Genomic DNA, 23,963 nt, shown 5'->3' with positions numbered 1-23,963 from the left:
ATGCCTCTCCTGCGAAACCTATTTCCATCGACACAATGAGTTGCAATCAGATCAATGGTGCTTTATTTGTCGCACGTGCAACTGCATAGTGAAATTCTTTTTGCATATTTACAACTGCGAGCACCGCCATGTTTTGGCGCCACTTCCAAAGTAAAATATGCAATCGCCCGTGTGCTCGGTCCACTAGAGTAGCTCCCGATCCAGGTAATCCCCATGTTCCTTTCTCCGTTGCCTTCTTACATGGTTTCAGAGCTTACCTGAACAATAGACAATAGATGCAGGAGTCGGCCATTTGGCCCTTCGAGCCAGCACCGCCATTCAATGTGATCATGGCTGATCATCCCCGATCCCCAATCAGAACCGTGTTCCTGCCTTCTCCCCATATCCCCTGACTCTGCTATTTTTAAGAGCCCTATCTAGCTCTCTCTTGAAAGCATCCAGAGAACCTGCCTCCACCGCCCACTGAGGCAGAGAATTCCACAGACTCACCACTCTCTGTGAGAAAAAGTGTTTCCTCGTCTCCGTTCTAAATGGCTTACTCCTTTTTCTTAAACTGTGGCCCCTGGTTCTGGACTCCCCCAACATCGGGAACATGCTTCCTGCCTCTAGCGTGTCCAAGCCCTTAACAATCGTATATGTTTCAATTAGATTCCCTCTCATCCTTCTCAACTCCAGAGTGTACAAGCCCAGCTGCTCATTTCTCTCAGCATATGACAGTCCCACCATCCCGGGAATTAACCTTGTAAACCTACGCTGCACTCCCTCAATAGCAAGAATGTCCTTCCTCGAATTAGGGGACCAAAACTGCACACAATACTCCAGGTGTGGTCTCACTAGGGCTTTGTACAACTGCAGAAGGGTCTCTTTGCTCCTATATTCGATTCCTCTTGTTATAAACAGGGTTGGGGAGAGAGGCAGTGCACAAATAAACTGGGGGTGGAAGCCCACTCAGTAGTAAGTTACAAAGAAAAAGTCAGAAAGAAAATAAATTACACAGTAATGCAAAAAGATAGTGTGTTCAAAGCGGTAGCATAGGCGGCATGGTCCAAATGTGTCCATCTGAATAATTCTCAGAAACAATCAGTACTCCCATTCTATCTTTTACGCAATACTCACTGGTTCGCTGATCGAGCATCCTCAATCTCGTGCGAGTCTGGGGCCAGAGGGTTTGAAAACGGCTCATCTGCAACAAGAGAAAAATAGATATCAGGTGAAGATGTTTTTTCAAATGGAAAAGAAAGCCTTTCAGATTCTTACAGAGAAAGAAATATAAAACCACATTTTGACGAGGCACAGTTGGATGTTAATTCATTTCCCAGATCAACAGTCTAAGCTTCTTCCAATAATGTAACTACTTCACCATCACGAGCAAACCTTTCCTACATTATCAAGCACCTGGTTTGAAATCTAATGTTTACCACTATAGGGCTCAATGGCAGCAAAGTGGCGCAATGGTAGATTTGCTGCCTCACAGCACCAGAGACCCGGGATTCAATCACAACAATGGTGCTGTTTGTATGGAATTACATGATCTCCCTGTGATCCCGTGGGTTTTCACTGGGTGCTCCGGTTTCCTCTGAGTATAAGATTCAGCAAGTCAGACAGTATCTCTGAATAAGTGACATTTCCAGTCCAGACCCTTCATCAGACCGATTGTACTGGGGAAAGAAAGCTGGAAGAAACAAGACGCAGCACCAAGCCTGGCCGGTAATAGGTTGATGCCGGCGAGGGAGTTTTTGACAGGCTGTTGTTGGACAAAGGCCAGAGATGAAAAGACAGGAGAGAGACAAAAGGATTGAAGAGTTGCAAATTGTGAAGCTGGAGGAAGGAATGTAGGTGAAAGGGGAGGGGGAAGGGAGAAAGGGGAGGGGGAAGGGAGAAAGTGGTGTGAGTCCAGGTAGGGCACAGGAGAAGCAGGAGGGGGTTTGGGGGAAGAGAGAGTTTTGTAGTTACCTACAATTGGAGGATTCAATGTTCACACCATTTGGTTGTAAGCTACCCAAGAAGAATATGAGGTGCTGTTCCTCCAGTTTGTATGTGGCCTCACTCTGGCAATGGAGGCGGCTCAGGACAGAAAGGTCAGTATGGAAATGGTTGTTAAAATGGTTAGCAACCAGGAGATGATGACGTGGCGTGATTTCAAGGACAAGCGGTTAGTATGACGAACAAGGTAAACGTGGATGTTGGTTAATTTTTTTAAAAGGACAAAGCGCTGGAGCATCTCAATTGGTCAAACAGCATCCCTGGAGAACATCGATAGATGATGTTTCGTGTCGGGACCCTTCTTCAGCCGACATATTACCCCCATCCCTCACCTATATCCACCTATCACTTGACGAAATTTGTCCCACCCCCACATCTCCGTCCTAGCTTTCTCCCCCCCGCCACTCCACGAGAAGCCGAAATGTTGCCCGCCCATTACCTCAGCCAGATACTGGCTGACCCGCTGAGTTCCTCCATAACTATGTGTTTTGCTCAAAATTCCAGCATCTCTTTGTCACACCAACAGACTTTGTCCAGCCCCCACCTCTTTCCCAGCTTTCCGACCTTCCCCCCCCCCCCCCCCCCCCCCCCGCCGCTGCAATCAAACTGAAGCATCCCAACATAAAAAACTTTACTTGTCCACAGTCCTCCCAGAGATGCTGCCTGACCCACTGAATTACTCCAGAACTTTGTGTCCCATTGCACCTCTGTTTTATACGATTACATTTGTACCTCAGTACAATGACAACAATAAGCTTTTGCCTAAATATTATCCATGTGTAGACAGAAAGTGCTGGAGTACGTCAACGGATCAGGCAGCATCTTTGGGACCCTTCTTCAGACTGACTGTAGTGGTGGGAGATAGCTGGAAAAGAGAAGTGGGGGCTCTGATTCTTCAGACTTTATTTCCAGTGATGCTTTATCTACATCCTTTATCTCCAGAGATGCTGCCTGATCCGCTGAGCTACTAAGTACTTTGTGTCTATCTTATTATCCACGTGTACTGTGTTTACAACTCTGATACGCTGCAGGAAAGGATTTAATTGTTCCATTGGAAAAGAGTTCAGAGGAAGTTGCCAGAATGCAAGGGCCTGAGCTATCATAGAAACATAGAAAATAGGTGCAGGAGTAGGCCATTCGGCCCTTCGAGCCAGCACCGCCATTCAATGTGATCGTGGCTGATCATCCTGTACCTGCCTTCTCTCCATAACCCCTGATCCCTTTAGCCACAAGGGCCACATCTAACTCCCCTTAAATATAGCCAATGAACTGGCCTCAACTACATTCTGTGGCAGAGAATTCCAGAGATTCACCACTTTCTGTGTGAAAAATGTTTTTCTCATCTCGGTCCTAAAAGATTTCCCCTTTATCCTTAAACTGTGACCCCTTGTTCTGGACTTCCCCAACATCGGGAACAATCTTCCTGCATCTAGCCTGTCCAACCCCTTAAGAATTTTGTACGTTTCTATACGATCCCCACTCAATCTTCTAAATTGTAGCGAGTACAAGCCGAATATGAAAGTCCTGACATCCTAGGAATCAGTCTGGTGAACCTTCTCTGTACTCCCTCTATGGCAAGAATGTCCTTCCTCAGATCAGGAGACCAAAACTGTACGCAATAATCCAGGTGTGGTCTCACCAAGACCCTGTACAACTGCAGTAGAACCTCCCTGCTCCTATACTCAAATCCTTTTGCTATGAATGCTAATACCATTCGCTTTCTTCACTGCCTGCTGCACCTGCATGCCTATTTATAATGACTGGTGTACCATGACACCCAGGTCTCGTTGCATCTCCCCTTTTCCTAATCGGCCACCATTCAGATAATAGTCTACTTTCCTGTTTTTGCCACCAAAGTGGATAACCTCACATTTATCCACATTATACTGCATCTGCCATGCATTTGCCCACTCACCCAGCCTATCGGGAGATGCTGGCCAGGCTAGGACTTTAGGAACGCAGGAGGATGAGGGGTGATCTTATTGAGGTGTTCAAAGTCATGTGGGGAATAGATAGGGTAGACACAGAGACTCCTGCCCAGTGGGGGAATGTAGAACCAGAGGACATGGGCTCAGGGTGAGAGGAGAAAGATATAATAGGAACCTGAGGGTGGTGGGTGTGTGGAACGAGATGCCAGAGGACGTAGATGAGGCAGTTTAAAAGGCAGGCAGGTGGGACTAGTGTAGATGGGGCATGTTGGTCGGCATGGCCAACTTGGGCCCCAGGTGTCGGACCCCCGGGCTTGGGTTCTTCCCTCTGCGGGGCCGGGAGATGTAGCGGAAAGAGGCCGGACCGCCTCCCACCAACTCCCAGCCCCAGGCCTCTGGCCTGCTCAACGCTCCCGCTCCCCAGCGCGGCGCCGACCACTCACTGTCTCTCTCCGGCATCTTGAACGGCCCCTCGGGGTCTGCGGCACCGAGTAACGGCGCCGGCACTCGATCAACTCGGGAACAGACAAACAAACAAACGACAGGCCCGACCGGTCCTCCCAAACTCCCAACCTATCCCACAAGCCCCGCCGCCCCACGTCCCGCCTCCACCTGCCTCCGATTGGTCAGTCTCCGCCAAAGCGCGCTCTCCGATTGGCCATTACGCCCTCCTCCTCCAAGCTCCCGCCCTCCTCCCGCCCAGAACGCCACGGCGATTGGTCCGTTCCTAAGCCCGTCAATGCGCCCCGCGCTGAGTGGCTGGCCGCGCCGTCAATCAACGGGTGGAGGCGTCACCCGGACGGGTGCAAGATGGCGGCGGCGGCGGCGGCTGCTGTGGTGAGGGGCATCGGGTCAAAGCTGAGCCACAACCTGCGGGAGCTGCGCATTCACCTGTGCCAGAGCTCGGCGGGCAGCCAGGGAGTCCGGTGAGGCCAGTGGACGAAGTCAAGGTCAAGGGGGAGAGTGTGCTGCTGATGGGCCGAAGGGGAGAGGGGTTTGCGTGAACTGGAGGTTATTGGGAGGAAGAGGTGGTCGGCAGGTTAATGAATGGTAGGGGAGAAGTGATGGGGCAGATCGGTGAGGTTGAAGTGGGGTATTGGGGAGGCTGGGGTGAGAGAGGGGTGCAGTGATGATAGGTGGGAGCATTAATGGCTGATGGGGGAATGGCGCGATGGATGGGAGAGACAGCTGAGGTTGGGGTGGGGCAGAAGTGATGGGGAGTTACTGGTGAGATGGGAAGGGGAAAGATGGTTTCCCAATAAGCCTTTCTGGCTTAAGTCCTCCCTCCACCACCTCCAGTTTCAATTCCATTTGGAATATTTTGGAGGACCAAGAAACCAAGAACCAAAAACCAAGATGGTTTGGAATAATGTGTACAGTTCTGGTCACCCTGCTGTAGGAAGGACAGTATTAAACTGGAAAGGGGGCACAATAGATTCATGAGGATGTTACTGGCTCAGGAGGATTTGAACCACAAGGAGAGGCTAGGTCTTTTTCCACTGGCAGGCTGAGGGGTGAGTCTTTTACCCCGCGGTTAGGGAAGCCAAAAGCTGGAGGATATAAGTTTTAGATGGGAGGGCAAATATTTAAAGGGTAACTTTAAATAAAAAGTAAATATCACCAGCAACTTGTTTTTGACATATGGAAGCAATGGCAAAGAAAGCACACCAATGTCTCTACTTCCTTAGAGTAGAGTAGAGCAAAGAGTAGGAGTAAACGGGTCCTTTTCACAATGGCAGGCAGTGACTAGTGGGGTACCGCAACGCTCAGTGCTGGGACCCCAGCTATTTACAATATATATTAATGATCTGGATGAGGGAATTGAAGGCAACATCTCCAAGTTTGCGGATGACACTAAGCTGGGGGGCAGTGTTAGCTGTGAGGAGGATGCTAGGAGACTGCAAGGTGACTTGGATAGGCTGGGTGAGTGGGCAAATGTTTGGCAGATGCAGTATAATGTGGATAAATGTGAGGTTATCCATTTTGGGGGCAAAAACAGGAAAGCAGACTATTATCTAAATGGTGGCCGACTAGGAAAAGGGGAGATGCAGCGAGACCTGGGTGTCATGGTACACCAGTCATTGAAAGTGGGCATGCAGGTGCAGCAGGCAGTGAAGAAAGCGAATGGTATGTTAGCTTTCATAGCAAAAGGATTTGAGTATAGGAGCAGGGAGGTTCTACTGCAGTTGTACAGGGTCTTGGTGAGACCACACCTGGAGTATTGCGTACAGTTTTGGTCTCCAAATCTGAGGAAGGACATTATTGCCATAGAGGGAGTGCAGAGAAGGTTCACCAGACTGATTCCTGGGATGTCAGGACTGTCTTATGAAGAAAGACTGGATAGACTTGGTTTATACTCTCTAGAATTTAGGAGATTGAGAGGGGATCTTATAGAAACTTACAAAATTCTTAAGGGGTTGGACAGGCTAGATGCAGGAAGATTGCTCCCGATGTTGGGGAAGTCCAGGACAAGGGGGAAATCCTTTAAAACCGAGATGAGAAGAACTTTTTTCACACAGAGAGTGGTGAATCTCTGGAACTCCCTGCCACAAAGGGTAGTCGAGGCCAGTTCATTGGCTATATTTAAGAGGGAGTTAGATGTGGCCCTTGTGGCTAAGGGGATCAGAGGGTATGGAGAGAAGGCAGGTACGGGATACTGAGTTGGATGATCAGCCATGATCATATTGAATGGCGGTGCAGGCTCGAAGGGCCGAATGGCCTACTCCTGCACCTAATTTCTGTTTCTATGTTTCTTAGAAGGCTTAGGAAGTTTGCCATGTTCCCATCAACTCTCACCAACTTCTACAGATGCGCCGTAGAAAGCATTTTATCGGGATGCATCACAGCATGGTTTGGGAACAGTTCCATCCAAGACCGCAAAAAATTGCAGTTGTGGACACAGCCCAGACCATCACACGAAACAACCTCCCTTCCATTGACTCCATCTACACTTCATGCTGCCTCGGCAAAGCCAGCAGCATAATCAAAGACCGGTCTCATCCTGGTCACTCCCTTTTGTCCCCTCCCATCAGGCAAGAGGTATAGACATGTGAAAATGCACACTACCAACGACCTCATTGAAGACCCTTGGACTATCTTTAATCGAACATTATCTTGGACTAAACGTTATTCCCTTTATCCTATATCTGTATACTGTGGACAGCTCAATTGTAACTATGAATAGGCTTTCCACTGATTGGTTAGCACGCAACAAAAGATTTTCACTGCACGTTGGTGCATGTGACAATAAATTAAATTAGACGAAGGGTGCAAGGCACTATGGATGGGGGGGAACGGGGATGAAGATATAGACAAAAATGCTGGAGATACTCAGCGGGTGAGGCAGCATCTATGGTTTCATGGCAGGATGGGGTGTCCATACATATTCAATGATGTTTTGGAAAATAAAATGAAACGTCTTTTCATTGAAACATTCAGAATTAGAGGCTTGAAAATCAGGGTAATTTCTGATGAGCATCCTGAGTCAAGGATTTATTCTTCATGGAACATAGAACAGTGCAGTGCAAGAACAGGCCCTTTGGTCCACAATGTCCATGCCGAACATGCCAAGATAAACCCGACTCATCTCCCTGCACATGATCCATTCCAAGGATATCAACCTACCTATGTGAAAACCTCTTAAATACAGATCCACCACCGATTTTCTGGTGACTGGTGGTCCTTCTTCAGACTGAGTCAGGGGAGAGGGAAACTAGAGGTATGAAAAGGTGCAGAACAGATCAGAACTGACCCGGGAAAGGTGGGAGCCCACAATAGTTCATTGTTGGCTGTGAAGGAGGTGATAACAAACAGTAAAAACAGCAGGACGACTAGGGTGGGGGATGGGCGGAGAGAGGGAATGCAAGGGTCACTTCAAGTTCAAGTTCAAGTGAGTTTATTGTCATGTGTCCCTGTATAAGACAATGAAATTCTTACTTTGCTTAAGCACACAGAAAATAGTAGGCATTTACTACAAAACAGATAAATGTGTCCATATACCATGATATAAATATATACACACATGAATAAATAAACTGGTAGTGCAAATAACAGAAAGTGGTTGCTAATAATCAGAGTTTTGTCCGAGCCAGGTTTAATAACCTGATGGCTGAGGGGAAGTAGCTATTCCTGAACCTGGTTGTTGCAGTCTTCAGGCTCCTGTACCTTCTACCTGAAGGTAGCAGGGAGATCAGTGTGTGGCCAGGATGGTGTGGGTCTTTGATGATACTGCCAGCCTTTTTGAGGCAGCGACTGCGATAAATCCCCTCGATGGAAGGAAGGTCAGAGCCGATGATGGACTGGGCAGTGTTTACTACTTTTTGTAATCTTTTCCTCTCCAGGGCGCTCAAATTTCCGAACCAAGCCACGATGCAACCGGTCAGTATGCTCTCGACTGTGCACCTGTAGAAGTTAGAGAGAGTCTTCCTTGACAATCCGACTCTCCGTAATCTTCTCAGGAAGTAGAGGCGCTGATGAGCTTTTTTGATAATTGCGTTCGTGTTCTCGGACCAGGAAAGATCTTCAGAGATGTGCACCCCCAGGAATTTGAAGTTCTTGACCCTTTCAACCATCGACCCGTTGATATAAATGGGGCTGTGGGTCCCCTTCCTACTCCTTCCAAAGTCCACAATCAGTTCCTTGGTTTTGCTGGTGTTCAGGGCCAGGTTATTGCGCTGGCACCATATGGACAGTTGCTCGATCTCTCTTCTGTACTCTGACTCATCCCCATCAGTGATACGCCCCACAATAGTGGTGTCATCAGCGAACTTGATGATGGAGTTCGCACTGTGGTTCGCTACGCAGTCATGGGTATAGAGTGAGTACAGCAGGGGGCTGAGCACACAGCCTTGAGGTGCTCCCGTGCTGATTGTTATTGAGGCCGACACATTTCCACCAATACGAACAGACTGTGGTCTGTGGACGAGGAAGTCGAGGATCCAGTTGCAGAGGGATGCGCAGAGACCCAGTTCTGCGAGTTTGGTAACCAGTTTGGAGGGGATGATTGTGTTAAATGCCGAGCTGTAATCAATGAATAACAGCCTGACATATGAGTTTTTGTTGTCCAAGTGGTCCAGTGCGGAGTGGAGGGCCAGCGAGATCACATCCACCGTTGATCTGTTGTGGCGGTATGCGAACTGCAGTGGGTCCAGGTTTTTGTCGATGTAGGAGTTGATTTGCTCCATGATCAACCTCTCAAAGCACTTCATCACCACCGGCGTTAGTGCCACTGGTCGATAGTCATTGAGGCACGTCACCTTACTCTTCTTGGGCACCGGTATAATTGATGCCCTTTTAAAGCAGGTGGGGACCTCAGACCTCAGAAGTGAGAGGTTGAAAATGTCCGTAAAAACTCCCGCCAGTTGGTCCGCACAGGTTTTTAGAACACGACCGGGTATACCATCAGGTCCAGGTGCTTTTCGGGGGTTCACCCCTCTGAAGGATTTCCTGACATCGGCCTCTGTGACTGAGACTGAAATGCCATCACAGGTATCTATTAGCTTGAAATTAGAGATCAATTATTATACCGCTGGATTGTAAACTGCCCAAGCGAAATATGAGGTGCTGTTCTGCAAATTTGCGAATAGCCTCACTCTGACAAAGGAGGAGGCTCAGGACAGAAAGGTCCGTGTGTGAATGGGAGGGGGAAGTTAAAATGTTTGGCAACCGAGACATCACGTAGGCCAAGGCGGACTGAGTGTAGGTGTTGAGCGAAAGGGTTGCCAATGGACGAACTAGGTCAAAGGGCCTGTTTCTGTGCTATCTCTAAAGAATGGGGCGTTAAATCACAAAGTTTTGGAGGGAGTTCAGTTTGTTTTTTGCTATCTATTAGTCCGTTCATATTTAATTTGATTGAGTTGGCAATGGGGAATCAACGGACCATCTGCTCAAAAATAGATACCAGGGGAAACAGAATTAAGGTGATTGATGATGAAAATACAGTGCCCTCGATAATGTTTGGGACAAAGACCCATCATTTATTTATTTGCCTCTATTCCACAATTTGAGATTTGTAATAGAAAAAATCACATGTGGTTAAAGTGTCAGATTTTAATAAAGGCCATTTTTATACATTTTGGTTTCACCATGTAGAAATTACTGCAGTGTTTATACATAGTCCCCGTCCCCCCCATTTCAGGGCATCATAATGTTTGGGACACAGAAGTGCCATGTAAATGAAAGTAGTCATGTTTAGTTTTTTTTTGCATATCCTTTGCATGCAATGACTGCTTGAAGTCTGCGATTCATGGACATCACCAGTTGCTGGGTGTCTTCTCTGGTGATGGTCTGCCAGGCCTGTGTTGCAGCCATCTTTAGCTTATGCTTGTTTTGGGGGCTAGTCCCCTACAGTTTTCTCTTCAACATATAAAAGGCATGCTCAATTGGGTTCAGATCGGGTGATTGACTTGGCCACTCAAGAATTTACCATTTTTTAGCTTTGAAAAATTCCTTTGTTGCTTTAGCAGTATGTTTGGGATCATTGTCTTGCTGTAGAATAATCTGCCGGTCAATGAGTTTTGAGGCATTTGTTTGAACTTCAGCAGAAGGATGCGTCTATACACTTTATAATTCAATATGCCACTACCATCAGCAGTTGTATCATCAATGAAGATAAGTGAGCCAGTACCTTCAGCAGCCATACATGCCCAGGCCATAACACCCCCACCACCTTGTTTCACAGATGAGGTGGTATGCTTTCGATCTTGGGCAGTTCCTTCTCTCCTCCGTACTTTGCTCTTGCCATCGCTCTGATATAAGTTAATCTTCGTCTCATCTGTCCGCTAGACCTTTTTCCAGAACCGTGGTTGCTCTTTTATGTCCTTCTTGGCAAACTGTAACCTGCCATCCTATTTTGCAGCTAACCAGTGGTTTGCATCTTGCCGTATAGCCTCTGTATTTCTGTTCATGAAGGCTTCTGCGGACAGTGGTCATTGACAAATGCACACCTGACTCCTGAAGAGTGATTCTGATCTGTCGGATAGGTGTTTGGGGATTTTTCTTTATTATAGAGAGAATTCTTCTGTCATCAACTGTGCAGGTCTTTCTTGGCCTTTGCAATTAGTAAGCTCACCAGTGCTCCCTTTCTTCTTAATGATGTTCCAAACAGTTGATTTTGGCTGATGTCTCTATAACAGTTTTATTCTTGTTTCTCAGTCTCATAATGGCTTATTTGACTTTCATTGGCACAACTTTGGTCCTCATATTGATAAACAGCAATAAAAGTTTCCAACAGTGATGGAAAGACTGGAGGAAATACTTGGTGCTGAGAGCTCTCTTATACCTGCATTTAGGAGGCATTTAAACACACCCGAGCAATTACAAATACCTGTGAAGCCATGTGTCTCAAACATTATAGTGCCTGAAATGGGGGGGGGGGGGGGGGGGCTATGTATAAACACAGCTGTAATTTCTACATGGTGAAACCAAAATGTATAAAACATACCCATTCATAAAATCTGACAATGTGCATTTTAACCACATGTGATTTTTTTTCTATTACAAATCTCAAATTGTGGAGTACAGAGGCAAATAAATAAATGATGGGTCTTTGCCCCAAACATTATGTAGGGCACTGTATCTGTGGCAACTAGTTATCTGGAATGTAGTGCCTGAAAATCTGGTGGAAACAGATTTGATACTGGGCTGAAGCCAACTGAATTTCAGCAGATCGTGTAGAGAAATGTAGATTTCGTTTTTTAGTTTTAAAGATACAGTGTGGAAGCAGGACCTTCGGTCGACAGAGTCAACGGACAATAGACAATAAGTGCAGGAGTAGGCCATTTGGTCCTTCGAGCCAGCACCAACATTCAATGTGATCATGGCTGATCATCCACAATCAGTACCCCGTTCCTGCCTTCTCCCCATTTCCCCTGACTCCGCTATCTTTAAGAGCCCTATCTAGCTCTCTCTTGAAGGTCCGAGCCGACCTGTGATCACCCTGTAAACTAGCACTATCCTACACACTAGGGCCAATTTACATTTATACCAAGCCAATTAGCCTACAAACCTGTATGTTTTTGGAGTGTGGGGGGGGGGGGGGGGGGAACTGGAGCACTCAGAAAACCCACGCGATCACGGGGAGAACATACAAACGCTGTACCGAGAGCACCCGTAGTCGGGATGGAACCCGGTTCTCTGGCGCTATAAGGCAGCAGCTCTACCGCTGTGCCTCGGTGCTGCCATGGCAAACGTTGGCTACCTGGAGCAAGGCTGAGTGAGCATGGCAGATGTCCACTGCTGCACTATGCAACCCAAAAGTCAGAAGTGGTGTGTTGCTGCCAGATCTGTCAAAGTCTTCTCTGGCGATCCCCGGCAAGGGATCCCAGGCTCAGGATGGTAGGTCCACGCCACGCCCGCGGCTAGAGGCTCCGCAAACCACAACCCCATGATGTCAAAGTCACAGGCCAGCGATCGGAGCACTCCTCTCTGGCGACCCTCGGCAAGGGTTCGCCCACTCCGCAATGGAAAAGTCCACGCTGCGCCCGCTGTGCCGCTCCAATCCATGCTGTTAGGCCGCGAGGGAGGCGAAATGGAAAAAGTCGCCTCTCCGTCGAGGAGGCGACCAAAAGCGGTTCCCCCCCTTTCCCCACCACTCTCCACACAAGACACACCGAGAGACACTAAAACAAACATTTGGACACACAAAAAAAACGTCAAAATAACGGACATGCTGCTGGCAGGGCAGCTGACTCGCAGCGCCCCCACCGACCCACTCTGACCCACTGCTCCACTCAGTGCCTGTGCTAAAGAAGGCATCTGGAGTACTTGTTTACCCGAAACATCACGCATTCCTTCCCTTCAGAGATGCTGACTGTCCCACTGATTTACTCCAGCATTTTGTGTCTATAGTCGGTGTCAACCAGCATCTGCACTTCCTTCCAACACAGGTGAAGGGGCCGGGTTGATTGGCTGATGGGTGGACAAAGGCCAGAGATGACAAGGAGACATAAGGGTGTCAAACAAGGAAAGAAGAGTTAAGGAAAACATGTCGTACTTTTATTACCACCCAGTCTACTTCTGTTTCCCCTTTCAGGAAACTAACTCGGTACTCTTGTTCTCAGTCTCTCATGATCCTGCTACTCACTGGGTATGCCCTGCTCTGGTTCAACTCCTCCCCCTTCTGTCGTGGGGTAGACTGATTTCCCTCCTCAATCTTTGCACATCCCCAATACTTTGCCCATGTCACTTTAAATTCATGTTTCATGTGTTTTGTGTTTTAGGACAGATGGCAGATCAATTTCCCTCCTGGGATAAATAAAGTTGTATCGCATCGTAACTTCCCAAATTGCATCGGCATAAGCTAAATTCCATCTGCCGTTCCTTTGCCCGCTTTATGGACTGATCTGTATCCTATTGCGACCTGAGATGACCGCCCCTGTTTTAGTGTCATTTGCAGACTTGGTAATCATCCCACCTACATCCTCATCCAAATCAGTGGTGTGTAATAATAATAATAATAATGGATGGGATTTATATAGCGCCTTTCTAATACTCAAGACCCAGCGCTGATCGCAGTCGCCAACAACTGGTCAGAGGCCTTCTGTTCCTCTCGTCTCTTTCCAAAGCCTCCATGCCCTTCCTGTAAAGGGGAGACCAGAATTACACACAACACTCTGCATGCAGCCTGATCAAGGTCGTGTGAAGGTGCGTCATGACTTCCTCATGCTTCTTGTTTTGCCTCATTCAGGGACTTCATCGAGCAGCACTATGTGACGATGAAGAAAGCCAATCCCGAATTTCCAATCCTAATCCGCGAATGTGCCGGTGTGCAGCCGAAAGCGTGGGCTCGATATGGTAAGGAAGCAAGTCCAACAGGGGGTGAATGGGGTAGGCGTAAATATTTGCTTAGTGACCAACATGAATCAGTGGGCCAAACGGCCTGTTTCCATGCTGTTTTATACTGATTTGATTAACAAGAAATTAGGCTGTCAGCTCCTCTCTGCTTCATAACTCAAGCGTATTATCATATCTTTGAAATTGAACAATTACATTTTTATTTGCAACAGTAAAACAGATATGTAAACATATTCTGTAAAACCCATAATAAACTACAGAAAAAGTTCAGTGTATATACATATACATATGTGTGCGTGTATGTATAAAAAAACACAAATAGACAATAACAGGTTAAGTCAAAAATAAAATTTTAAAGCAGAATGAGGATATTCAGTCCATCAAGTCTGTCCCACCTTTCAAACTTTGCTCCACTGGTCTGTCTTTCCGTCTCAAACTCTTTCTCCTGCTTTCTCCCCGTAACCTTTGACACCCTTACTATTCAAGAACCTGTCAATTTCCACTTTAAGAGTACGCAAATACTTGGCTTCACAGGTACACAAAATTGCTGGAGAAACTCAGCGGGTGCAGCAGCATCTATGGAGCGAAGGAAATAGGCGACGTTTCGGGCCGAAACCCTTCTTCAGATTGATGGGGGGGAGAAGGAAGGAAAAGGGGAGGAGGAGGAGCCCGAGGGCGGGCGGATGGGAGGGTGGGAGGAGACAGCTAGAGGGTTGAGGAAGGGGAGGAGACAGCAAGGACTAGCAAAATTGGGAGAATTCAATGTTAATGCCAAGGTCCCCAGACGGAATATGAGGTGCTGTTCCTTCCAATTTCCGCTGTTGCTCACTCTGGCAATGGAGGAGACCCAGGACAGAGAGGTCGGATTGGGAATGGGAGGGGGAGTTGAAGTGCTGAGCCACCGGGAGGTCAGGTTGGTTATTGCGGACTGAGCGGAGGTGTTCGGCGAAACGATCGCCCAACCTCCGCTTAGTCTCCCCGATGTAAATCAGCTGACATCTAGAGCAGCGGATGCAGTAGATGAGGTTGGAGGAGATACAGGTGAACCTTTGTCGCACCTGGAACGACTGCTTGGGTCCTTGAATGGAGTCGAGGGGGGAGGTGAAGGGACAGGTGTTGCATTTCTTGCGGTTGCAACGGAAAGTTCCCGGGGAGGGGGTGGTGCGGGAGGGAAGGGAAGAATTGACGAGGGAGTTGCGGAGGGAGCGGTCTTTGCGGAAGGCAGACATGGGGGGAGATGGGAAGATGTGGCGAGTGGTGGGGTCATGTTGGAGGTGGCAGAAATGGCAGAGGATTATGTGTTGTATTTGCCGGCTGGTGGGGTGAAAGGTGAGGACCAGAGGGACTCTGCCCTTGTTGCGAATGCGGGGATGGGGAGAGAGAGCAGTGTTACGGGGTATGGATGAGACCCTGGTGTGAGCTTCATCTATGGTGGCGGAGGGGAATCCCCGTTCCCTGAAGAACGAGGACATTTCCGATGCCCTGGTATGGAATGTCTCATCCTGGGAACAGATGCGGCGTAGGCGGAGGAATTGGGAGTAGGGGATGGAGTCTTTACAGGGGGCAGGGTGGGAAGACGTGTAGTCTAGATAGCCATGTGAGTCAGTGGGTTTGTAATGTATGTCGGTCAGGAGTCTGTCCCCTGCGATGGAGATGGTGAGGTCAAGGAATGGTAGGGAAGTGTCGGAAATGGTCCAGGTGTATTGGAGTGCCGGATGGAATTTGGTGGTGAAGTGGATGAAGTCAGTCAGTTGTGTGTGGGTGCAGGATGTGGCCCCAAAGCAGTCGTCTGTGGCAATAAATTCCACCGATTAATTACGTTCTGGCAAATTCCCCCTCATCTCCATTCTAAAGGTTAATTATTTTATACTGAGGCTGTGCCCTCTGGTCCTAGACTCTACCACTTGTGCAAATATCTTCTCCATTTCCACTCCATCGAGGCCATTCTGGCTTGTGAAGGGTGTTATCATAAGAACAGCCCATCTACATTCTCATCCCTATCATTACAACCTGTTCCCGCCTTGATCAGCCTCTGTAATTTTATTGCTCCATTGGGTCTTTTTGTATCAATAATTTTAATCATTCCACCAATGTTACATAGCAAAAAAAACTCTGAAATGACCTCCCCAATCCATTCTTCTGATAAATACTCCTTAAAATCTACCTCATTGTTTTTCGAGTCATACAGCATGGAAACAGGCCCAACATGCCCCATCAACACCAGTCCTATCTGCCTGCGCTTGGCCCATATCCCTCTGAACCTTTCATATCCATGAGCGCCTTGAGTATTAGAAAGGTGCTATATAAATCCCATCCATTATTATTATTATTAATAACCTTCTCCGGCAGCTTGATCCTTATACCCACCACTCTTTGTGTAAAAAAAAATGACCCCTCAGGTTCCTATTAAATCTTTCCCGTCTCACCTTAAATCTATGTCCTCTGGTTCTCAATTCCCCTACTCTGGACAAAAGACTCTGTGCGTCTACCCGATCTATTCCTCTCATAACTTCTGGTCACCAGCTAACTATTGTAACTTTCCTACCCATTCCCATACTGACCTTTCAGTCCTGGGCCTCCTCCATTGCCACAGTGAGGCCACTCACAAACTGGAGGAACAGGACCTCATATTCCACTTGCGTAGCTTATATTGAATTCTCCAATTTAGGTCAGCAAACCCCCCCCCCCCCCCCACACACACACACACACACTCCTCTCCCCCTTTCTCTTCCCTGTGCCCCACCTTGATGAGCACCCATTTCCTCCACTATCCCAACTCCCCCCCCCCCCACCTTTCACATTCACTTCTACCTAGACGCCTTCCTATGGTTTTACATTTTGCACCTTCCGTGCTTTCCTTGGTAAAGCGGCATCTACAGTTCCTTGTTTCTATATTCTGTGTTTTTGCAACCACTTTATAAGGTGAGGAAAGATTTAATAGGAACATGAGGGGTAATATTTTTTTTACACAGAGGGTGGTAGGTATATGGAATAAGCTGCCAGATGAGGTCGTTGAGGCAGGTATAATCATAACGTTAAAAAAAAAACATTTAGACAGGTACATGGATAGGATAGGTTTAGAGAGTTATGGGCCAAAGGCAGGCAGGTGGGATTAGTGTAGATGGGGCATGTTGGTCGACCTGGGAAAGTTGGGCTGATGGGTCTGTTCCCACCCTGTGTGTCTCTATGTCTATAAGTAAAATAATTTTTTCCAGAGATGCTGCCTGACCCGCTGAGTTACTCCAGCACTTTGTCTCTTTTTTTGTAAACCAGCATCTGTGGTTCCTTGTATCTGAATTGTCTTCACGTTGCATACATGAAGCAAATGGCAAAACAATCTGCAGAATGATTGCTATTTCTCCCAAGCATGTCCCATATTTAAATGTTGCCTGACTGAACAATCAGTCACAAGAGGCAACTTATTGGTCTGATTATGATGCATGTCTTCTTTATTTCCCTCTTGTTTCAGACTTTGGAAGAGAGAGGAATGTAGTGTTGGATAATTTAAACTCTGAGCAGGTGGCAAAGGCATTGGAGTCTCTAATTACCAAGCCATGAACTACTGTCCAATCACTCCACGAAGAACAAACAGACGCTCAGCGACATGCATTTCAATGCATTGCCAGTTTTCCCTCAGCTGAAATAAATCTAACTGTAAAATAAATCTAATTAAAAATGGATCTGTGATATGCGTGTGCTTCCATTTTCTGCGGTAATATTCCAAATGTCTTTGGCGGTAACGTTCTTAATGAGCGAGCAGGATAAAATATTAAACCTGTCCCCAATTGCCTGAACACCATCTTGGAATGACAATTTCCCATCCGTGCACAAGTTAAGGGCAATTTGTGTGCGAGTTTGCTTGGGGATTTTGTCAGTCTCGATTCGCTTAACTCCTTTAATGGTTTGCACAGATCTTCGTCCCAGCTGTGTGAAATGGATTGCAATTCAAGCTCCCAGATGCGAAAGTAGTTAAACTAAATAGCAAACATTCTTCAAAATGGTTCCAGTGGAAAGAAACTTCTTCCGTCCCTGACCCGATATTGCTTCTCTCCCTGCGACTATTTGCTGTTAAGTGCAGCATGGAACTATCAAAGAAAGTGTGACCCTAATAACAACACTGAGGTAGGTCCACAGTTGTGTATGGAAACATGCAAAACAGTGGAAGGTTATAGTCATAAAATCATACAGCATGGATACAGGCCCTTCAGCCCGACATGCCCACACTGACCAACATGTACCATCTACACTGGTCCCACCTGACTGCATTTGGCCCATATCCCTCCTAAACCTATCCTATCCATTTACCTGTCTAATTGTTTCTTAAATGTTGCAATAGTCCCTGCCTCAACCACCGCCATTGGCAGCTCATTCCATACACCCACCACCCTTGTGTGAAAAAGATACCCCTCAGATTCCAGTTAAATCTATCCCCCTTTCACCTTAAACCTTTATCCTCTGGACATAGATTGTGTACCAAAACAAGTCAACCCGATCTGAAGAAGGGTCATGACCACAAACGTCACCTGTCTATGCCCTCCACAGATGCTGCCTGACCAGCTAAATTCATCCAGCACTCTTATTTATGCTCAAGATTTCAGCATCTCTCGTCTCTGGTGTCTCCAAAGCAGTGGACAATCCTAGAATGCAAGGCTCAGTCATCAATAGAACACAGGACAGTACAGCACAGGAACAGGCCCTTCGGCCCACAATGTCTGTGCCAAACATGTTGCCAAGACCATCTCTTACCTATTATAACACTCCCAAGTGCAGCCTCACCAGCGTCTTGTACGTTAATTTAAAATTCATGTAAAATACATAATCTATATCTCTCTGTGCCCAGCATATCCATGTGCCTATCCAAAAGTCTCTTAAATACCATTATCACATCTGTCTACATAGAAAATAGGTGCAGGAGTAGGCCATTCGGCCCTTCGAGCCTGCACCGCCATTCAATATGATCATGGCAGATCATCCAACTCAGTATCCCGTACCTGCCTTCTCTCCATACCCCCTGATCCCTTTAGCCACAAGGGCCACATCTAACTCCATCTTAAATATAGCCAATGAACTGGCCTCAACTACCTTCTGTGGCAGAGAATTGTAGAGATTCACCAGAGATGTTTTTCTCATTTTGGTCCTAAAAGACTTCCCCCTTATCCTTAAACTGTGACCCCTTGTTCTGGACTTCCCCAACATCGGGAACAATCTTCCTGCATCTAGCCTGTCCAACCCCTTAAGAATTTTGTAAGTTTCTAAAAGATCCCCACTCAAGCTTCTAAATTCTAGCGAGTACAAGCCGAGTTTATCCAGTCTTTCTTCATATGAAAGTCCTGACATCCCAGGAATCAGTCTGGTGAACCTTCTCTGTACTCCCTCTATGGCAAGAATGTCTTTCCTCAGATTAGGAGACCAAAACTGTACGCAATACTCCAGATGTGGTCCCACCAAGATCCTGTATAACTGCAGTATGATAGTCTACTTTCCTGTTTTTGCCACCAAAGTGGATAACCTCACATTTATCCACATTATACTGCATCTGCCATGCATTTGCCCACTCACCCAACCTATCCAAGTCACCTTGCAGCCTCCTAGTATCCTCACAGCTAACACTGCCCCCCAGCTTCGTGTCATCCGCAAACTTGGAGATGTTGCATTCAATTCCCTCGTCCAAATCATTAATATATATTGTAAATAGCTGGGGTCCCAGCACTGAGCCTTGCGGTACCCCATTAGTCACTGCCTGCCATTCTGAAAAGGACCCGTTTACTCCTGCTCTTTGCTTCCTGTCTGCCAGCCAGTTCTCTATCCACATCAATACTGAACCCCCAAGACCGTGTGCTTTAAGTTTGAATACTAATCTCTTATGTGGGACCTTGTCTCCCCTACCACCCCCAGCAGCACATTCCAGGCACCCACTGCCCTCTATGTTAAAACTTTGTGTGCAGGATAGAACCAGTGTACCGGGGATCGCTGGTTGGAGTGGACTCAGTGGACCGAAGGGCCTGTTTCTGCACTGCATTTCTAAATCAAACTAAAAACTTAACTAACAACATAATAGACAAAAAATATGCAATAAATTAATAACAATACCAGTGCAAAAACAAAATCCCATAGTCCTTAGTGCAACCAAATTCAGTCCATAGAAAATAATTGTTGCTGAGTTTAGTATTGTGCAACCTGACGGTTGTTGGGAAGCTGTTCTTAAACCCGGAAGTCAGTTTTCAGGCTCCTGTACCACCTTACTGATTATTTTTTATCAAAAAATGTATTCAATTATAAAAAATAATATTTACAATACAATAAAACAATACACACCACCATAATACAATATACTAAAGAAACTACAATACGACTATGTTACAGTCCTTGTCAAGGATGCATTCAACCTCCCACTGTGCCCATTGGTCCCGGAAATCCCCCAGGGTGCCCGTGGACAGCACGTGTTCCCTCTCAAGTCCCACCCGGGCACGTACGTATCCCCGGAAAAGGGGCAGGCAGCTGGCTCGGGCAGAGCCCTCTTCCGCCTGGTGCCGTGACTCGTGGATGGCCAGTTTGGCCAGGCCCAGGAGCAACCCAACCAGGACATCTTCGGCCCTGCCCTCTCCCCTATGCACAATGTGTCCAAAGAGGAGGATGGTGGGTGAGAAATGCAACCAGAAGGCAAGGAGCAGCCCCTTTAGATAATGGAACAGGGGTTGCAGCCTCACACACTCCATACAGATTCTTCCAGCCCGCAAAAGTGGCAGGAGGCTGGCGGGTCTGTGAACCGCGAAACAGGTTGCAGGAGACTCCTCGATGCAGTACCCTCCTCCCCAGGTCCCCGATGTAGAGGGGGCGAATCCCTGCGTAGAGGGACTCCCACCGGGGGGCCCTCCTCGTACATTCTTCCTGAAGGCAGGAGTAAGATGAGAGCGTGGCCAGCATGGTGAGGGTCTGATGATGTTGGCTGCCTTTTTGAGGTAGCGAGTCCTGCAGATCCCTTCGATGGTGAGGAGGTCAGTACCCGTGATGGACTTGGCCGTGTCCACCACTCTCTGGAATTTCCTCTGTTCCTGTGTTTTCGAGTTGCCAAACCAGGCCATGATGCAATATCTCCCAACCACACACATTACATTTGCAATTGATCCCTTCATCTCATTACCTGGGCCCCAGAATTCTTTCCCTCAGCCTCTCCTTAATGCCCAGCCGATGGTCATGTCTTGCAATAGTTTCAAGCTTTGGTCAATAATACTCCTTTTAGTTTTAGTGTCATAATTAATGAGGTACGGTGAAAAGCTTTTTGTTGCATCCTATCCAGTCTGCGAAAAGCCGAAACATGATTACAATCGAGCCGTACAGTGTACAGATACAGGATAAATGGAATAACGTGTAGTGCAAGATAAAGTCCAGTAAAGTTCGATTAAAGATAGTCCGATGGTAGATGGTAGTCCAGCATTATCAAGGACCAGTCTCACCCCTGTCACTCCCTCTTCTCCCCTCTCCCATCGGGCAACAAGTACAGAAATGTGAGAACGGACGACTCCAGGTTCAATGTTTAAGAAAGAACTGCAGATGCTCGAAAAATCGAGGATAGTTTCTTCCCAACAGTTATCAGGCAATTGAACCAACCTCTCACCAACAAGAGGCCGGTCCTGAGCTACTATCTACCGCATTGAAGACCCTCAGACTATCTTTAAGAAAGAACTGCAAATGCTGGAAAAATCGAAGGTAGACAAAAATGCTGGAGAAACTCAGCGGGTGAGACAGCATCTATGGAGCGAAGGAATAGGTGACGTTTCGGGTCACCCTTCTTCAGACTGATGTGGGAGTGGGGGGGCTGGAAGAAAGGAAGAGGCGGAAACGGTGGGCTGTGGGAGAGCTGGGAAGGGGAGGGGAAGGAGGGAGAAAGCAAGGACTACCTGAAATTGGAGAAGTCAATGTTCATACCGCTGGGGCATAAACTACCCAAGTAAACTATTTTGCTTGGGTAGTTTACACCCCAGCCGTATGAACATTGACCTCCAATTTCAGGTAGTCCTTGCTTTCTCCCTCCTTCCCCTCCCCTTCTCAGCTCTTCCTTTCCTCTTCCCACCCCCCCCCCCCCACATCAGTCTGAAGAAGGGTCTTGAGCCGAAATGTCACCTATTCCTTCGCTCCATAGATGCTGCCTCACCCGCTGAGTTTCTCCAGCATTTTTGTCTACCTTCGATTTTTCCAGCTTTTGCAGTTCCTTCTTAAAGATAGTCCGAGGGTCTTCAATGTGGTAGATAGTAGCTCAGGATCGGTCTCTTGTTGGTGAGAGGTTGGTTCAATTGCCTGATAACTGTTGGTAAGAAACTATCCCTGAATCTGGAGGTGTGCGGTTTCACACTTCTGTCCTTCTTGCCTGATGGGAGAAGAGGGAGTGTCCGGGCGGGGTGAGACTGGTCCTTACTGAGGCACCGTGAAGTGTAGATGGAGTCAATGGAAGTGTGATTGGTGTTGAAGGGGTTGTAGAGTAAACAATATTGAGAGCTAATAATTAGTGAATGTGGATTGTGCTAATGTGATGGCAGGAAACTGCAGACAAAGTCTAACAGGATTATGCGTGCACCCTATCATTGTAACAGATATGTGGACCTCGGCAGGAAACTGCAGACAAAGTCTAACATGAATGTCATTGATAATGCGTGTACCTAGCATTGTAACAGAAATTTGGATCTACTGTTAATGAATTTAGACTTGTGGATAATCATCTCATTCTGTTTGTGACCTAATTAAGACTTTGTATTGTTAACCAACTTTCTAAGCCATCGGAGGACATACTTAACTTTCCTTATTTGTGAACTTTGTCGACTTTTACAATAAGAACCCTCCCTCCCACCCAAGCACCTTGTGCATTCAATGCTCACTATGCCAAGGTAATGTCCCATATGTCAATTTATTTTGAAGATGCTGACACTGAAGAACATTTGCATTTTATTACAAGAAGGTAAAGGCAGGCAAATGTGCCGCTGTTATTTTTGTGCTTCACTGATATTAAACCTATGCATCAGAAACCCGATGCAGTCATTCTCCTGCACAGCTCCAAATCACCTTGGGGTATTGTGCTGCATTAAGGGAGTTATATAAATGCAAATACTCTCATAAAGCTACCGTAGTCTGAAATGAAACACACTTGTAATCTGCTAATCGGGAGATTGGCTAACATGGGAAATAGTGAAACGTCAAGAGTGGTGCTTGGGTTTAGGCAGAGACTTTATTCTGTAACAAATGATGATCAACCATACAGAGAACAGCTTGGATTTTGAAGACACAATGAACTGCAGATGTTGGTTTACGAATCAAAAAGATGCAAAGTGCTGGAGTAACTCAGTGGGTCAGGCAAAATCCCTGGAGAACATGGATGGGGTGACTTTTCAGGCCGGGACCCTTCTTCAGACTGATTGTGGGGAACTGATGGAGAAAGCTGGAAGGGAGGTGGGGGAGCAACAAAGCTGGCAAGTAACAGGTGGATTTATTTCCTTATCACCTTCTCTTTCTTGTTACCTGCCACCCTTTTGTCTCCTTTACATCACTGGCCTTTGTCACTTACTCTGCCAATCAGCCCCCCCCTCCCTCACTTGCATCTACCCATCACGTGCCAGGCTTTGTCCCGCCCCTATCTCTCTACCGGCTTTCCTCTACTCCATCAGCCTGAAGAAGGGTCCAAACACGAACCGTCACTTATCCATGTTCACCGGAGATCCACCTGACCCGCTGAGTGGCTCCAGCACTGTTTCGTTCAATTACCAGACAGTTCAGCAGGTGACAATGGGCATGGCCAAGATTCCTGAGATAGGGTGTCAATTTAGTTTAGTTGATCTAGTTTTAGCATAGTTTCGTTTATGGAAATAGGCCCTTCAGCCCACGCTGACCATCCAGTTCACACTAGTTCAATGTTATCCCACTTTCTCATCTACTCCCTACACACTAGGGGGCAATTTACAGAAGCCAATCAACCTACAAACCCACACTTTTTAGTTTTATACTTTAGAGATATAGCGTGGAAACAGGCCCTTCGGCCCACTCAGTCCACGCCGACCCTTGATCACCCATTTACACTAGTTCCATGTTATCCCACGTTCTCATCTATTCTTTTCATTGTACCTCGGTACATGTGCCAATAAAACTGAACTAACTCCCTAAACACCAAAGGTGATTTTACCGGGGGCCAATTCACCAACTCCACGTCTTTGGAGTGTGGGAGGAAACCAGAGCACCAAGAAGAAACCCATGTGGTCACAGGGAGAAGGTGCAATC

At 47.1% G+C, this 23,963-nt stretch overlaps 2 protein-coding genes across 2 annotated transcripts in view; one reads left to right on the top strand and one right to left on the bottom strand.

Moving 5' to 3' along the window:
* ik (IK cytokine) overlaps positions 1-4,494 on the bottom strand; it is a 44,865-nt gene extending 40,371 nt beyond the window's left edge. The window contains exons 1-2 of the mRNA XM_033029779.1: positions 4,355-4,494; positions 1,117-1,183 (exon numbers count right to left, since the gene is read on the bottom strand). Of these exons, the coding sequence (XP_032885670.1) occupies positions 1,117-1,183; positions 4,355-4,370 (83 nt within the window). The 5' untranslated portion in view covers positions 4,371-4,494. The remainder of the gene's footprint in view (positions 1-1,116; positions 1,184-4,354) is intronic.
* A 186-nt stretch (positions 4,495-4,680) lies between these two features.
* ndufa2 (NADH:ubiquinone oxidoreductase subunit A2) lies at positions 4,681-17,383 on the top strand. Its single transcript, XM_033029781.1, has 3 exons — positions 4,681-4,837; positions 13,597-13,703; positions 17,173-17,383. The coding sequence occupies exons 1-3, from the start codon at positions 4,722-4,724 to the stop codon at positions 17,259-17,261; spliced, it is 312 nt and encodes a 103-aa protein (XP_032885672.1). The 5' UTR covers positions 4,681-4,721; the 3' UTR covers positions 17,262-17,383.
* The last annotated feature ends 6,580 nt before the right edge of the window (positions 17,384-23,963 follow it).

Source organism: Amblyraja radiata, chromosome 11 (assembly GCF_010909765.2).
Source record: "Amblyraja radiata isolate CabotCenter1 chromosome 11, sAmbRad1.1.pri, whole genome shotgun sequence".
Taxonomy (NCBI): domain Eukaryota; kingdom Metazoa; phylum Chordata; class Chondrichthyes; order Rajiformes; family Rajidae; genus Amblyraja; species Amblyraja radiata.
This window is presented reverse-complemented; position numbering and strand designations above follow the sequence as displayed.